This window comes from Vigna radiata, chromosome 8 (genome assembly GCF_000741045.1).
Source record: "Vigna radiata var. radiata cultivar VC1973A chromosome 8, Vradiata_ver6, whole genome shotgun sequence".
Taxonomy (NCBI): Eukaryota; Viridiplantae; Streptophyta; class Magnoliopsida; order Fabales; family Fabaceae; genus Vigna; species Vigna radiata.
Window position 1 is genome coordinate 35,577,315 of NC_028358.1, and position 16,546 is coordinate 35,593,860.

At 30.6% G+C, this 16,546-nt stretch overlaps 2 protein-coding genes across 2 annotated transcripts; one reads left to right on the forward strand and one right to left on the reverse strand.

The window, feature by feature from the left end:
- The first annotated feature begins 8,438 nt into the window (after nucleotides 1-8,438).
- Nucleotides 8,439-10,423, forward strand: LOC106771287 (cysteine-rich repeat secretory protein 3). The gene is made up of 3 exons (XM_014657242.2): nucleotides 8,439-9,633; nucleotides 9,879-9,986; nucleotides 10,119-10,423. The coding sequence occupies exons 1-3, from the start codon at nucleotides 8,859-8,861 to the stop codon at nucleotides 10,124-10,126; spliced, it is 891 nt and encodes a 296-aa protein (XP_014512728.1). The 5' UTR covers nucleotides 8,439-8,858; the 3' UTR covers nucleotides 10,127-10,423.
- Nucleotides 10,424-12,491: 2,068 nt separating this feature from the next.
- On the reverse strand, nucleotides 12,492-16,116 carry LOC106771192 (pentatricopeptide repeat-containing protein At1g25360). The gene is made up of 2 exons (XM_014657119.2): nucleotides 12,991-16,116; nucleotides 12,492-12,816 (listed from the first exon to the last, which is right to left on the reverse strand). Exon 1 carries the CDS (start codon nucleotides 15,513-15,515, stop codon nucleotides 13,152-13,154), a length of 2,364 nt encoding a protein of 787 aa, XP_014512605.1. The 5' UTR covers nucleotides 15,516-16,116; the 3' UTR covers nucleotides 12,492-12,816; nucleotides 12,991-13,151.
- Between the last annotated feature and the right edge of the window lie 430 nt (nucleotides 16,117-16,546).

The following is a 16,546-nucleotide window of genomic DNA, read 5'->3' on the forward strand; positions in this document are numbered from 1 at the left end:
CATTAATAACTAATTGCGTTTATCATACTAAAGAAGTACCAGTTAATTATGGTAGTTAAAATAAGTTATCAAAATCAATAGGTTCAATTTCCATTATAATAATTTTGATAATTTTTTTTATTTAAGTTTTGAAGGTCAAAACTTCAATAAAAGATAATTAAATATTTAATTGTAGATTAACATGAGGATTAAAATTATGAAATGTTTAATTATGGTGTTTAAAGAGAAATAGAAAATGTATTCAATCACATATGATATTGCACTTAAATCTAATTAGAGTACAAAATTATTATAAAATACAGAAGAATAGGATCCCAATAATGATTTTTTATATATATAACAATCATCAATTATGTGAGAATGCGCCATTATATATTTTTGAACTATTTGTGAGTTTTCATTTGAATACTGTTTTCATATAAATTGAAATTTAGTATAGATTTTTGGTTTTAAAGTACTTTTTATTTTAAACTCCTTATTTTCTTGTGAATTTTATTTTATTTTTAAAAAATAATAAGAGTTTTTTTAGATGTATGTTAAAATTATTCTAAAAAATATCTAATCGAAATTCAACCTGTCATCTTATCACTAAATTATTGATTAATTTTAAAATTCATGTTCTAGTTGAATAAACAGATTCTGTGTGCTTCATTTGATTTATTTTAGATTAATACATATTATTTATGTTATTTATGTTTTAGGGGCTTCTAGTATGAGATCACTTTTTACATTTTCAGGAATCTCAGATTGAAAATATACAGTTCTCATTTTATTCTTTAAAAAATACCTTTTACACAATTTTTTAATAAATTTCTTTTACACTTTTACAAACATAATGAAGAGGTAAGAAGGTGATTTTTTGAACAAAATAATTATTTTTTAAAAAATATTACATTACTGTTATTAAATAATCTAAAGTATAAATTTAAGATCTTAGCAAAATTATAAATTATTTTATTTCTAAATAACTTTATTGATAGTTTTTACAATTTTTTTAGCCTGTTAAAAAAAATATATTTCAATAACCATATTGTTTTTTCTTAGAAGAAAATGATCATTTCCGGAAATTTTAAACTGAGTAATTTTTTTAATTATGAATTATGTATTGGTTTTATCAAATAGAAGGTAAAAATAAATCACTATAAGATCCCTACAACTTTAGTTAATATATATATATATAGGGGTTTGTTAACACGCATACGCCTGTTTTTCAGTTGGTACGTTTTAACAATGTGTACCGGATTATAGTAGACAAAAATACCCTTATTTATCATGGATTCTAAGTTTTAAGGTTAAGGATATTTAAATAATTTTCATTCTCAAAACTAAAAAAAAAAAAAGAAAAAACTCCAAACCCTTACTCATCTCCCTCATCCCTCTCAACCCTTTCTCTTTCATCTCTCTCACTCCAACATTTTCTCTGTCATCCCTATTGCCCCAATTGGAAAAAAAAAATCAGAAACCCTTGTCCTTTTTCCTTTACACAAAATGTTTCTTTTTCCTTTCTCTATTGGTATGGGATACACACAAAGTGTTTCTTTTTCCTTTCTCTATTGAAAGAATTGTACTCCTAGGGAGCTCTTCTATACCTATTTCTTTAATTTCCTTATGTCCATTTTTTATCACTCAATCAACTTCTACAAGCCTTTAGAATAAACTTTAACCATTGTGCAAGATAAAAAACAATAAAATCATTTTTTACCTTTGAGATTTGGAAAGAGTAACATAAAATGACAAAGTTTATATTCATTTTACACACTTTAGTAAATATAAAATGATTATAAAAAAGTAAACTTTTTCAATTTTTAAGAAATATCTCTGATTCAAATTACCACCACCATCTTCAATTGAGTTGAGATGAGAGAAAAAATGTTGGAGTGATGACAGAGAAAATGTTGAGATGAGAGAGAAAATATCTCTGATGACAAAGGGTTTATAATTTTTTTTTCAATTGGGACAACAGTGTTGAAGTGAGAGAGATGAAAGAGAAAGGGTTGAGAGGAATGAGGGAGCTCAGTAAGGGTTTAGGTTTTTTTTTTTTTTTTAATTTTGAGAATGAAAATTATTTAAATATCCTTAACCTTAAAACTTAAAATCCATAAACGAGGTACCAACTGAAAAACAGGTGTACGCGTGTTAACAAACTCCGTATATATATATATATATATATATATATATATATATATATATATATATATATAATATATATATATATATATAAATGTCTATTGATTTCTTTCTATCTCATCGCATTTATATCTATTTATTTCTAACATGATCAAGAATATAAAAATTAATGTGAACTAATATCTTAATAAGATGATAAATAAATGTTTAATATGTTTTTATATTTAATATGATGAAAAGATGTATTTTTAGTTTAAGAAGTTATTAAATTTTTTTAACTCCAAGTTAAGGTAATTGATATATGTTTGGTTTTACACCATGATAAATTATAGATTTATGGACAGAGTCTTACTGATAAAAAAAAATTGTTGGTAAAAAATAATTGTTAAAAAATTTTAGATTTTTTATTATCAACAAAAATATTTGTAAATAAATTAAAAATTTTATTATCATGGATATTTTTTTACTGAAATTGATAAAAAGTTTTTGCTTTGGACTTTGACAATTTTATAGTAATATTTGTCAGTATTTTGTTTTAAATTGTCAATAAACATATCACTAGCATTTTTTTTATTTGTTGGTAAATAAAGTTTTTAAAAATCCGTTAAAAAATTTGTCAATATTTATCTTTTTTAAAAAATATGTCTGTAAAATGGTGTTGTAAAGTTTTCTTTTAAATCTAATGAGATATTTGTTATAAATTAATTGGACTTCATTGTTCACAATTATTGAAGTGACGAGAAAAATAATTGAAGCCAAAGATTATGGTTCGAATGAGAAAGAGGTTAAAATAACTTTCTTATCTATAAGTGATTTTTCTTAAGACCTTGTTCATTTGAGTGGATTTGAGGGAGAGTAATTGAGTGGATTTGAGAGGATTTGAAGGTAATTTTTTTTGCTGTTTATTTTAGTGAATTTGGAGGTTAAAGAGACTGGATTTGGAAGTAAAGTTTGTGAGAATTAGTGTAAGATTTAATTTATATGGTAGATTAAAAAAATTTACTTCGAAATTCATACTCGTTTACCTCCAAATTCACTCAAATAAACAACAACAAAAATTACCTTCAAATCTTCTCAAATCCACTCAATTACTCTCCCTCAAATCCATTCAAGTGAACAAGACCTAAATGATTGTGTAATTATATATGAGTTTTGATTGGAAACTGTACATCTACTATAAAAAAATTCAAACAATATATATTGATAAGTATTGTAAAAATACTCAATTTATCGATTAACATTCAAACTTTGAATTAGTGTTTCAGTAAGAATTAGTGTTTATCAGTATCTTAGTGAAAAAAAAAAATACTTAATTGTGATGATCAAGATAGTAATGAGGTTGCATGTTAATTATATATGATTATGTATATAATTGATGAACAATATATATTAAATATGTATGATGAGATTAGTAATTAATGTAGTATTGTATAATCCTATTGATTTTTATGTATGTGTTAGAAACACGTTCAATATCTTTTATCTTTTCTAAATACTTAAATAATATTTTTAAGATTTGAGTGTTTGCGTTGATCTATGACTTTTTCTTTTCTTATCAAAAAAATACAAAATTTTAAAAAATAAAAACATCAACATTTTTAAACAAAAATTTTCATGAAAAAAAGTATGATTACTTATTTAGAATGAAAATAATTAGGATCAAGGTCAATTGCCGAACTCAACAAAGAAAAACATATTTTATTTCTTTTAGGATGCTATTTTTGAGAAAAATAACATATTCAAGCTAAGATTTGAGATATTAAATTTAAAATTCATCAAAATAATTATGTCTTATATTTTATTGGTGATATTATATGTTTAAGATCTCACATAAATTAACTATATAAACAATGATAAATCTCAATTAACTAAGATAATGTTTAAAGATTAAGTTAAGCTTAATTATATCATTTAATGTGTATCAATGTAATTATCATCTTTTCTTTATATTTATTTGTGAGACATTTTTAATACAAGATATAAATTACATATTAAGTGTATATGTTATTATTAATATCCAAGTATATAGTCATAATGTTTATTGTATTACAATAATAAAAATATTCTCTTATAACTAAAATGTAGAAGATGTAATTATTATATTTTAGGTTAGTGTTGTTAATTTCCAAATGATATTGTAAGACTCTAAAAAATCAAATATTAGATGTGGTAGAGTATTTTAAATAATTATATTCTATTTTATTTTAAAAATATCAATCGTATAAATAGAATTTTAAGGAGTTTCATTATCTTAGAAGTTTTATCTCTCTAAAACTTTCTTCTTTAAAATCTTATTTGTCTTCTCTTTAGAAATTCAAACTCCTTATTCATCTATCGGAAACTGCCTGAGAAATCCTTGAGGTGAGATTTTCATTTTTAGCCGATTGATTTCAGCTATAGAGAACAAGGATCTTGGAGCCGTGGGAGGAATTTTATAATTCTTAGAACCTTCATAGCTTCAACCAGGTAAGAAAAAGCTAGTTTATTTGGTTTGAGTTTGGTATGCATGTGATATTTGATGTTTGTATGATGATGTGATGATTTATCTGTGAAATTTAGTTAAATCATAAAATTTGGCATGTTAGGTGCTTGAAAATGGTGGTGTATTGAATTGAAAACTTATGCATGTTGGTGTATAGTGGGTTTGATGATGTGAAAAGTTGTTTATCGATGAATTTGTGAATATAGATTTTGTGAACTTGAGTTGATGTATTTTTACAGAACTTGGTGAGTTTTTGGCATAAAATGGATGGGAGGTTATAGGTAAAATTTTAAGATCATAGTTTTGGGGAAAGTCTACAATTTTGGGAATTGTCTTGGGGCCATTTAGGGTTTAATTGGTCTCTTATTATACTAAAAATTTGTTAGATTGTCTCATTTGGTAAGAAATCATTTGGTAAGGAGTCGTTTGATAAGGAGTCTTCTGGTAAGGAGTCATCTGGTGAGGAGTCTTCTAATAAGGAGTTGTTTGGTAGATCATCTGGTAAGGATTCTTTTGGTGAGGAGTCGTCTGATGAAGAGTCATTTGGTATATCGTCTAATAAGGAGTTGTTTGGTGGTAAGTGTCTGATTGTAGATCGTTTTGGGGTTTTTGAACCCTTTGGAACTGTTGGTGAGGGTTTCCAAGTTGTTTCCACTGCTTAGTAAGTGTATCGACTTGCTATGAAGAAAATTGTTATTGTGTGGTTGTTGTTTCCAAAATATTATAAATGGTTTTATGCTTGAAATACTTTGAGTAAATGATGATATTGGTAACTGTTACGAGGTGATTAATTGAGATATGTGTATATATAATTGTGACATAATTCCATAGAACTCTTTGGGAAATCCTCAGTAGATATTTTAAGTAGTATATGTATTATTGTAAGAGCTCGTTCTTGGAGGTTGTTCTGACACTTAAATAACCATTAAGTCTCAAGTAGAAAGGTATGAATTATGTCGTGATGAGTAGTAAGAGGTTCTAGAATAGGGCCGGTACCGTTGGCAAAGGGCGTTGTTCAAGTGACTAACCTTGTAAGGTAGCTTTGAGTAGGTCAACTGTTTCACTACACAAGTGCAAAACCTGCCATAGTTAAACAATAATACATGTATTTGGATGTTGAGTTTAGATATCTAAGATGTTTAGGTGTCATGCTATGTTTTATTCTTTAATATTGACTTACCTTTGTTGTATTGTTTGTGTTTGTTGTATTTTTGGATGATCACCTAATTGGTGAAAAACAAAGGTAAATGATGTTTGTGTGGAGCAGACATTCAACCAAGATGATAGGGATGCATAAATGCTTTGGTTTAGATGTTTTCTTTTAATAGTTTTAAAGACCTAAATTTATAAATAGTTTTGGATTGAAAATTTGTATATAAAACTTGACTTATAATTATATTTAAATAACTATAATGATATTTTATACTTTCGATATGCTAACTATTTTAGTTTATTGAAATTGTGACATTTTCTTAATAATATATTGCACTATTTAAATAGGATGTTATATATATATATATATATTATTTTATTATGTTTGATCAAATATTTATTTTTAATTGAGAAATAATAGATCCAAATAACATATAAAAATATAAAATTCAATTTTAAATAATTATATTCATACTAAAAAAGGGGAACAAAATTGTTATGCACTTATGTGTTTCAAAATATTAATAATAATAATAAATAAATAAATAAAATAACCTACAGTGGATACTATTAATGGATCATCCTTATTTAGGAGTATGAGTTATTAAATTTATAAATATAATTTACAAATTATAATATATATATATATATATATATATATATATATATATATATATATATATATATAATAGCAAATAACTATATATATAGTTATATATTACATAACTATGTATATTTACAATTTATATCAGCATTTTAAAAATTTTAAAGTCACATACTTATGCTAAATTTATTTTATAAAATTAAAATTATATCATTAATCACCAATATGAAGTTATATAAATAATAAAATTAGATTGATTATAAAATTATAAAGTTATGACTATATACATTTTACCTAAAATTACAAATAATGATACTAAAAATTGTAAAAGTATAAAATCAAGAAATTATGAAATTATATATATATATATATATATATATATATATATGTATATTCATGTTACAAAATTTATAAAATATTAATTATAAGAATGACCTTTTAAGGATTATATGGAGAAATAAAAATGGTTAATGATGTGAAATTTTCATTTTTAAAGATTTAAGTCTAATGCCCAAATTTGGATATTTGAAGTGTGACTAAGTTTAAAACTTCATGCAATCCACATCATGAATTTATAATTTGTAATGTTTATATTATTATATTTTGTACAGCATTTGTCTAGGATAGTTTAATTTTGCAAAAGCATATGTCAGTAAATATATATTTCAATACACATGCATGCATGAATTCTTTTATCAATGTTTTTTAAAACATTCATTTTTTTTTCAATTATATCTTTAAGATTATGATTAATGAATTTTACCATTCCTAAATGAAATAATTCATATAGAAGATCATGATGCAATAAATTCAAGAATTACACTCACACACTCATGTGTTAACAATATTTCCTAATTTGATTCTCACATAGATGAAAAGCTTTTTGAATCTATGTAACTTGTTATTCTATTAAATTGTCCTTTTTTAAGGAAGAAGATTCTTCCCCCATATATTCTATATTCTTCTTTTTCTTCCTCTTATTTATAAATCCTAAGAGTTTAATTAAAAAATAAATTAATCATTTTATTTAATAACTATTTACCTTAAAATCTGTATTTAATAGTATTAAACCCCATTTTTTTTATGGAAGAATAATATAAAAATAAATAAATCTAAAAGAATGGTATTTAAGTCTTTAAATTTAGTTTACTTTAATACATTATCCGAAGTTAGTAAAAATAATTATTATAAAATTTATATCATTTTTCAGTTACATGGCTAGCCAATAATGATTTACTTCAAATTACAAACATGCAACTTATTAAATTAAAAAGAAGTGTTGCAAATTATTTATTATTTAAGTCTGATATAAATATAGAAATTGAGAATTTCATCTGTTTAAAAATAAAAAAAGAAAAATAAGGTTTTTCTGGTGCAAGGTGACAGAACTTCTGCAACTCACCGCACAGTTCGAACAATAGCATAGACTGTTGTCTGAATTCAATTTGCTTCAATTAAAAACAGAAACGTACAAGCTATACTCTTATTTCTAATTTGTCGTGTTGTTCTCAGATTATGATCTCAGCCAGCCATACATTTGTGATGTGTGCAGTCTCTTTTACAAATAAATCACTGAATTTGCAGTGACTTACTAAAGAAGAAACAAAAATTATTTTTCATATTTGTTTGTTGAAAAGATTCTGATGTTTCAAACATTTTAACCATTTTCATCATCTTTGTTGTTTTGTAATAATCTTATCAGATTGCAGAGGTTGGCTTTTTGAAAGGATTAGAATATGAATACATATCTTAGTTAATACTTTCGTTATAACTTCTATAGAATTAGAAAGATAATGTTGAATTCAAATGAAATGTTAGATAAAGCAGAACGTGTTATGGTCAAAGTGTGATGTTGTTCTCTCTTACCAAAACCAGATTCCTTTCTCTTCATGCACTCCAAAACCAAAACCTGTGAATGTTTCTCCCACTACTTTTAACGCCTAATTAATTCAACCACTTTTGTTCTCATTCTCTTCAAATAATAAAAAACTGTTCACCATTCTCAAAAAAACTTGAACTCTCTTTTCAAAACCTATTTTCTGTGGTATTAACCAGTTATAAACACCTTTTAAAAAAACCAGATATAGAGAGAGAAAGAGAGTGTATATGGTATGATACAGCTAGTGCCCTTATGCACATCTACAGAGGCATTGCACTACATTATGTTATGATATCAAATATCCATCATCCATCCATCCAAAGGAAAGTGAATCCCAAGGACACAAAATTCAGAATGTAGAGTCACTCCACCACACCACCCAGAATCTCTTTCTCTACTGATTCAGCTAAAAGGCCAAACAAAAATCCAACCTTCAATCACAACCCTTGATTCCCCATTTCCTTAATCAGACTCTCTCTGAATCTGATAGCACCACACCACATCGTACCATACCACACACACATTCATACCCTGAAGTTTTCTCCTTTTTCTTTTCTTTCCCCTCCAAAACTGTCATGATTTGATCCTTTCGTCTCTCAACACCACACACTCAAATGGGTCTTCCTTTAAAGTCTCTATTTCTTTTTTTGTTTCTGATTTTGTCCTCAGAGCTTGCTGAATCTGCTTCTGATTACACCACCTTGGTCTACAAGGGCTGCTCGAAGGAACCTTTCACAGATCCAAATGGGGTATACTCCCAAGCCCTTTCAGCCCTGTTTGGCTCATTGGTCTCACAATCCACTAAAACCAAGTTCTTTAAGGCCACCACCGGGAGTGGCCAAACCTCCATGACTGGGCTCTTCCAATGCAGAGGGGACCTCTCCAACTCTGATTGCTATAACTGTGTGAGCAGACTCCCAGTCTTGTCTGACAAATTGTGTGGCAAAACCACAGCTGCTAGAGTCCAGCTCCTAGGTTGCTACATGCTGTACGAGGTTACCGGGTTTTCTCAAATCTCGGGGATGCAAATTCTGTACAAGACTTGTGGAGCCACCAATGCGGCTGGAAGAGGGTTTGAGGAGAGGAGGGACACTGCTTTTTCTGTGATGGAAAATGGGGTGGTGAGTGCTCATGGCTTCTATGCAACAAGCTATCAGTCTTTGTATGTGATGGGACAGTGTGAAGGAGATGTTGGGGATTCTGATTGTGGGGAGTGTATCAAAAGTGCTGTACAGAGGGCTGAGGTAGAATGTGGCAGTTCCATTTCAGGCCAGGTCTATTTGTACAAGTGCTTCATCAGTTATAGCTATTATCCTAATGGGGTTCCAGGAAGACACTCTTCATCTGCAGCTTCATCTTCCTCTAATTCCTTCTCTTCGTCTTCTTCTGGTAATAACTAATACCTAAACACCAAAAGAGATAATATTGACAGAAGAGACTGTGTTAATTTCTCTTGTCATATTGAATTTGTGTTTGTTTGTCCTTGTTTAATTTCACATACACAACTTAATTTTGCGACAGTATTCTTTGATTGTTCCATTGTTCACATGCAATGGTGAATGTTCAACTTTCTTTCTCAATGTGTATCTTATTTGGATTGTGAAGTGATTTGTAGCTAATTGATGTAATGGCAGGGCAAAATCCAGGAAAGACAGTGGCTATAATATTAGGAGGGGCAGCTGGAGTGGCTTTTGTCGTTATATGCTTGTTGTTTGCTAGGAGTTTGAAGAAGAAACATGATGGTATGTGTTAAACATCACTATATGGAATGGATGGTTTTTAATATTACTAGGTTCAGTTTGTACTTAGATTTCTATATTTCTATATTTCTATATTCTGCTTCTGTCATCTTACAACATCATTTTCCTGCACAGATTATTGACAGTCGAAGATGATTGATTGAGGAGGGATAATTCTTCATGCAATGGATTGTTTCTATATATAGCTTTTGGATGAAAAAGATTGAAAATTTCTGGTAATTAGACTTTAGCAGATAGGAAAATAGTCCGGGACGGTTAAATTTGGGACTCTATTTCTTGTAGTTAGGTAAGATGATTTTGTTGTGAAGAAGGGTGTAATTAGCTCATGAAAGTGACATTTTTTTACATTACAAGGTAAAGATCAAATATACCTAGAGTAATGAATGTTTGTCATCCTGAGTGGGTGAAAATTTTGTGTCTATTTCTTTATCATTTGGATGATTTTTTATTCCCTTCTCTCCACAGTACTAAATCTCTATTTTGCTTCAATAACTTTAACTTTTTAAAAAGTTGCATCATCCTCTCTCTTCCCTTTTTCCAAGCTTCCCCTCTCCAACACATGTTTTGGTTGGTGTGTTTAGGTAGACAATGACAGATACACTACTTCAAGTCAATTCTAATTAACTAAACATTTAAGTTACCGAGGGAAGAAGCAAAAGTTGGCACAGTATTTGGAGTTTCTGTGTGGCATTAACCTGAAAAGTCTTAGTTATGTTATAAACAAAGGCAGGAAGAAGTTTAGCTTTGGAATCATGGCATGTGCCTTGTGTCTTCTGCTTTCCTCATGGTTGTGTTGTGGGAAAATAATCATGTGTGGTCTACTTACTAGTATTTCTTTTCTCAAAAACATTGAGAAGAAAAAGCAAATATCACCATAGCTATTGTTCAAATTATCTATGCTTTGGTAAGCATTGTTGATTGTCTGGTGGAACATTAATGTTTTGCCATTTACACTTCAGAATTTCAGCATTTAGTATATTCAGGATTACTCTGGTACATGATTCACCCAAAAAAAAAAAAGGATTTACATTGTCACAGAAAAATTTAGAGGAAAATTTGTTCATTTCTAAAGTCAAGTATCTCATCAAATTCAATCCATTTTTCTTTCTCATATTCATAGCAATTTGGTGAATAACTAGGATTTTTTTAGTTTTCACAAATAAATATGATTAAAAATGTATAAGATGTGAAGTTGAGTGTAGCTCTTATATCCTAAGTTTGATGGCACTGTAACTTTTATTTTGATGAAATCATCAAACGTAATCTTCTTGAAGAGTTAATTCATCGAACCGAAGAGACATTTTCACTGGCTCTTGGGTTTAAGCAAAAGATGTGCTATTTATAATTTGTAAACATATTCAGTCACATAGACTATAACATTTCTTAATAGTAAAACCATACTTAGATAATCATGCTAATTTGAGCAGTCATTTATTTTTATTTTGATCTGAAAGAAACTTGCAATATGACCTAAAAAATGTATATTTTAAATATTTGATGTATTTATATACTAGATTATTAAGTCCACTGTAGAATCAAATGATGTCCATGATAATAAAGGAAATTTTAAATTTTAGAACTTTAGAATAATATAAGGATAGTTTCCTTGAAAAACATCCAAACTTTTAAGAAAACCTTATCAACCCAAGTTTTTTGGGGAAATTGTTTCATTAATGTAAATTTGAAAATACCTCCTATCTGTATACAATTATGGTGACATGATGTAAGACATGTTAAGTTATTAAACATTATAATTTGTTTGTGAATAAGGAAAAATTAAGAAAGATAAAATAAGTTGCTTTTTATAATTTAGAATTAGCTTATGAATACATTAAATTAAAAGAGCTTATATAAAATGATTTTTGTAAATTATATATAAACCAATTTTAATTTAAGGGGAAGTATATTTGTTTATTTATGTATTTTAAGAGTGTTTAGTTAAAAGTTAGTATAATTATTTTTGGAGCTTAGTGATAAAGTATATTCTAAATGGAAAATTTTGGTTAATTTTCAATACAAAATGTGCTGATTATTCATTTTTATTTAGCTTTGTTCGTTATGAATGTCTGAACATCAACACTCCTTTATTTATTTCTTTCTATTCATAATTTTCAAATAAAAACATTTTCTTCATTTATCTAAAGTTTTGATGATTTCGAATAAAAAAACATTTGTGTTGAAATATAAATGCATTAATTTTCATTTTAATAAACACTTCAATCAAACTCTTTACATCTTTTTCATTAGGTCTTTCTTTGAATAAGAGTGTTATGAAAAACTAAACTTAATTAAACTAAAATATAAGAAAAATTAAATTACTTCTTATTAAAATAAACTATTTTTAGTTCCTTTTTAAAACAGAACAACTTTTAAAAAAATAACTCGAGCGCACTATTCTAATTAAACTAAACTATTGCTTTTCAATTTGGTTTAGTAGTTGGAGCTATAATGGTTCTATTTAGCTGTTTAGTATAAATAATTAAATTAACTAAATTTATTTCATCTCAGTTTAATACATAATTAATTTAGTTTAGTTTTCTAAGATACAGGTTAGTTTTTTCTACAAAAACTAAATTATGAAGAGTCCAATTCTCTCTCCATGCATCTTAATGCAGTGATCAGTTGGACGGTCAAAATTCCATCTAATGTATCATCTTTCAGATCGAAGTTGCTGGTATGGAGAGGATACAGACAAAGGGTGATTGCTTCCACGAGGATTAAACAGCACGTCACCTGGTGTTTTTGTTATGCTCTCACATTTGGTTTCAGTATCAGTGTGGAGGAGTAGATAAGCACAAGACAAATTTTCATCCTGGAGAGTGCACAAACAAACTGAATATGAATACCCTTTTGACCCGATGTAAGAAGTAATGACAGAAAAGGATGGTGAAGATTGAAATAGTAACAGAGATTAAGAATCAATTTAGCAAAAACAAAACTAAAATGGCATAAAAGGGGAAAAAGTGTAATAAGAAAATCATATTACCAGTGATCAACCCTTTTATTTTGGGGCATTCTGATACGATACCAGTCTCCATTCTAAATTCCCCATTGCAAAGGCTTTAGGTTGCATTTCATATATTCTAAATTTCATCGGAGTGCTGTTAACATTAACACTTGATGATAATCAAATAACAGAACCTCTTGCTACCAATAGTTGCCACAAGAACATTCACCATTTCTAAAATGGTGAAATCTCTTCCTATCTCTGACAATTATCTCTCGATCTACCACTTTGGAGATAAATTTGAATGCACTATGGCAGTCCCCGCAAATCCTCAAATTTTTGAAAACCCGAATCGTAGCTCCTAAAGGAATTTTCATAATTCCGTAAACAACAGCTAGCTTTTCACTATGAGTAGACAAAGCATTTTCCTTTTGTTCAGATTCCATATCATGTAATACATACTTCGTATCAGGAACATAACCTAATTTCCTCATTTCATGTACCAGATGCTCCAGATATTTGTACACAGCATGCACCTCAGGGTGTACAGCATCATCAACCAAAAAGACATGGACCATGTTTTCAACCTCGATCCAACTACACCCAGGTTCCTTCTTAACCCCTCGCTCCCTCATTAATTTCCTCACCCTGGCAACTTCATCCCACTGACCTAAAGTGGCATACATATTGGAAAGACTAATGTATGTTCCATCTTGCTGTGGCATAAGCTTTAAGAGCTTTTCTGCAGCTTGAATACCTAATTCCGTGTTCCCATGAATCCGACAACCAGAAAGAAGAGCCTCCCAAATTTGTGCGCCGGGCTCAAAAGGCATTGATTCCGTGACATTCTTTGCTTCCGAGAACATACCAGCACGACATAACAAATCAATCAAACGAGAATAATGATCCTCTTCTGGGGTTATACCATAATGAGCCCGCATTGTATCAAAATAATGGCGTCCCTCTTTGACCAAACCTGCATGGCTACAAGCAGAGAGAATTGTGAGAAAAGTTATCCGATCAGGTAATATATCCTCCCTCAACATCTGTTCATAGAGTTGAATAGCTTTGACACCGTGCCCATGTTGTGCAAGTGCTGCAATCATGGCATTCCAGGATACTGAATCCACATACGGCATTGTAACAAACACTGTATCAGCGGCTTCAACAAGACCACACCTAGCATACATCGTAATCAGTGCGTTGCCAACTGAGAGGCTTGAATCATGACCTAATCGTATTATCTGAGAGTGTAGTTGTTGTCCATTGTCTAATGATCCCAGAACAGAACAAGAGGCAACTGCTCCAGCATATGCATAATCACATGGTTCCAATCCCCCTAACTTCATCTGGTTGAATAGCTTCAAACCGTCTTCTCCAAACCCATTTTGTGCCAAGCCTGATATCATCACAGTCCACGTCAACAGGCTCCTCTCCGGCATTTCCCTGAAAATGGAATTAGCTTCCTCAATGCACCGAGCATTGACATAACCAGACAAAATCGCATTCCATGAAACAAGATCTTTCACAGGCATCCTGTCAAAAACTTGCTTCGCCTCAGCCAGCTTACCAAATCTAGTGTAGAAAGTAATCAAAACATTATTCACAGATAAAATAAAATGCTGTGATGGTTGCAACACTGTTCTTAGAACGTAAGCATGCACCTGTCTTCCAATATAGAACAACCCAGCATTAGAAGCAGCACTAATTACACTGGTGTAAGTGTACTCATCCAGCTGAATTCCCAAGGAGTGCATTTTCCTTAACAAGTCAAACGCCGCCTCATAATAACCCCTGTGCACATAGCCAGAAATCATGGCATTCCAAGCAACGGCAATGTGATCAGTCATTCCATCAAGAAGCTCACGCGCGGCAACAAGATCGCCATTCCTGACATAGCCAGCAATGATGGTAGTCCAAGAAGGTTCATCCCTCAGACCACGAGGTGCCTCATCAAATAGCTTCCTAGCAGCTGCCATCAACAAACAAGAGTCCACCAAAGGCGAAGAGGCGCAACAAACATAACAACTCATCAAAGCATTCAAAACAGAAGGCCCAGATAATAAACCCCTCTTGAGAACCTCACAGTGAAACTGCTGACAATGCCTCTCTTCATCAGCTATAAGAGACAGGGCGCCAATAACGCTTGAGAAGGAAAACGGGTCGGGAACAAAACCGAGCCTTTTCATTTGTATGAAGAGTTGGAGAGCGGCGTGACCATCGTGACTGTGAGAAAAGGCAGTGATCATGGCGTTGTAACTGACTGTATCACGAATGGTCAAGGGGGTGGCGTTGAAGAGTTGATGGGCGAGTTTGATGTTGCCAGCAGCAGAGTAGGCGGAAAGCAGGGTGGTAGTTGCGACGATATCTGGTTTGGGAATTCTGTCGAACAGGTGGCGGGCGTAAGGGATGTTGGAGGATTTGCAGTAATGATCGATGAGACGGTTGATGATGAGAGGGAATGGATTGAAACCTGAGGTGAGGATGTGAGCATGGACGGCACGTGCGAGGGAGCTGTGGGTGAGTTGGGCCAAGTAACGATTGCCCATACTCCGAACGTCCATGTTGGTGAAGCGTCACAGTGTCTCCTCATTCAAAGGTGGAAGATAATTGCTTTCACAGTCCTTCACCTTCGTTCTGTTACGTTTTGCCTTCAGATGAAATCAAATCTGTTTATGAAATCAAATCTGTTCTCGAACGAACCGAATGCATAGCCTCACTTTGGCAAAAACGAACCTACGACAGATTAAAACTCCATCTTCCCAAACAGTTCTGTCAACTCCCAAACCTCCCATTCCATCCACACTTCCCCAATACCCCTCCAAGAAACAGTTTATAGACTATCTCGAATCCTACTCACGACACTTCGACATAAACCCACGATTCAACCAGTGTGTCCAGTGTGCTAGGTACGATGAAACCAGCGGTTCTGTGAAGAATGAGTTTGAGTACATTTGTAGGTGACTGGTGGTGGCCACCGGAGAGAATGCGGAGTGCGTGATGCCTGAGATAGAATGGTTGAGGGAATTCAAAGGGAATGTTATTCATGCATGTGAGTATAAATGTGGAGAAAGATTCAAGAGGAAGAAAGTTCTTGTTGTTCGTTGTGGCAACTCTCACTCGACTTCTTTAACCACAGTGCAACACCTTCCATCGTTGTCTCCAATTCATTTAATTTAGGGTTAAAAGAGTTTCATTTTGATTCACATTAAAATAATTAACTTTTTCTAACTAAATTTTTTTCATAATGAACTGAGTTGATTCACGATGTCATTTTATTCCGCTGCACGTTGCATACGGAATTGACTTTACTTTATATCGTTATGGTTTTATACAAATGGAAAATGATATTTTGACACCAATTTTTAACACTGTTTTGACACTGTACACGTGCCAAAACGGACGATTTCAAATTAAAAAAGTTGAAATAAGGACATATTTGGAAGAAAAAAACCAAAGTTTTTTTTTTAATTTAAAATCATCCAACCACATTTTGACACGTGTGCAGTGTCAAAATGGTGTCAAAAAATTGGTGTCAAAATATCATTTTCCTTATACAAATTATTCTAGTTAATGTGATTTTGAAGTTGAAGGT

Excerpts from the sequence above, each read along its gene's own strand:
- LOC106771192 (XM_014657119.2), bottom strand. The coding sequence starts at position 15,515 with ATGGACGTTCGGAGTATGGGCAATCGTTACTTGGCCCAACTCACCCAC.
- LOC106771287 (XM_014657242.2), top strand. The coding sequence starts at position 8,859 with ATGGGTCTTCCTTTAAAGTCTCTATTTCTTTTTTTGTTTCTGATTTTG. Across the intron at positions 9,634-9,878 it reads CTTCTCTTCGTCTTCTTCTG|GGCAAAATCCAGGAAAGACA; the intron begins GTAATAACTAAT and ends ATGTAATGGCAG.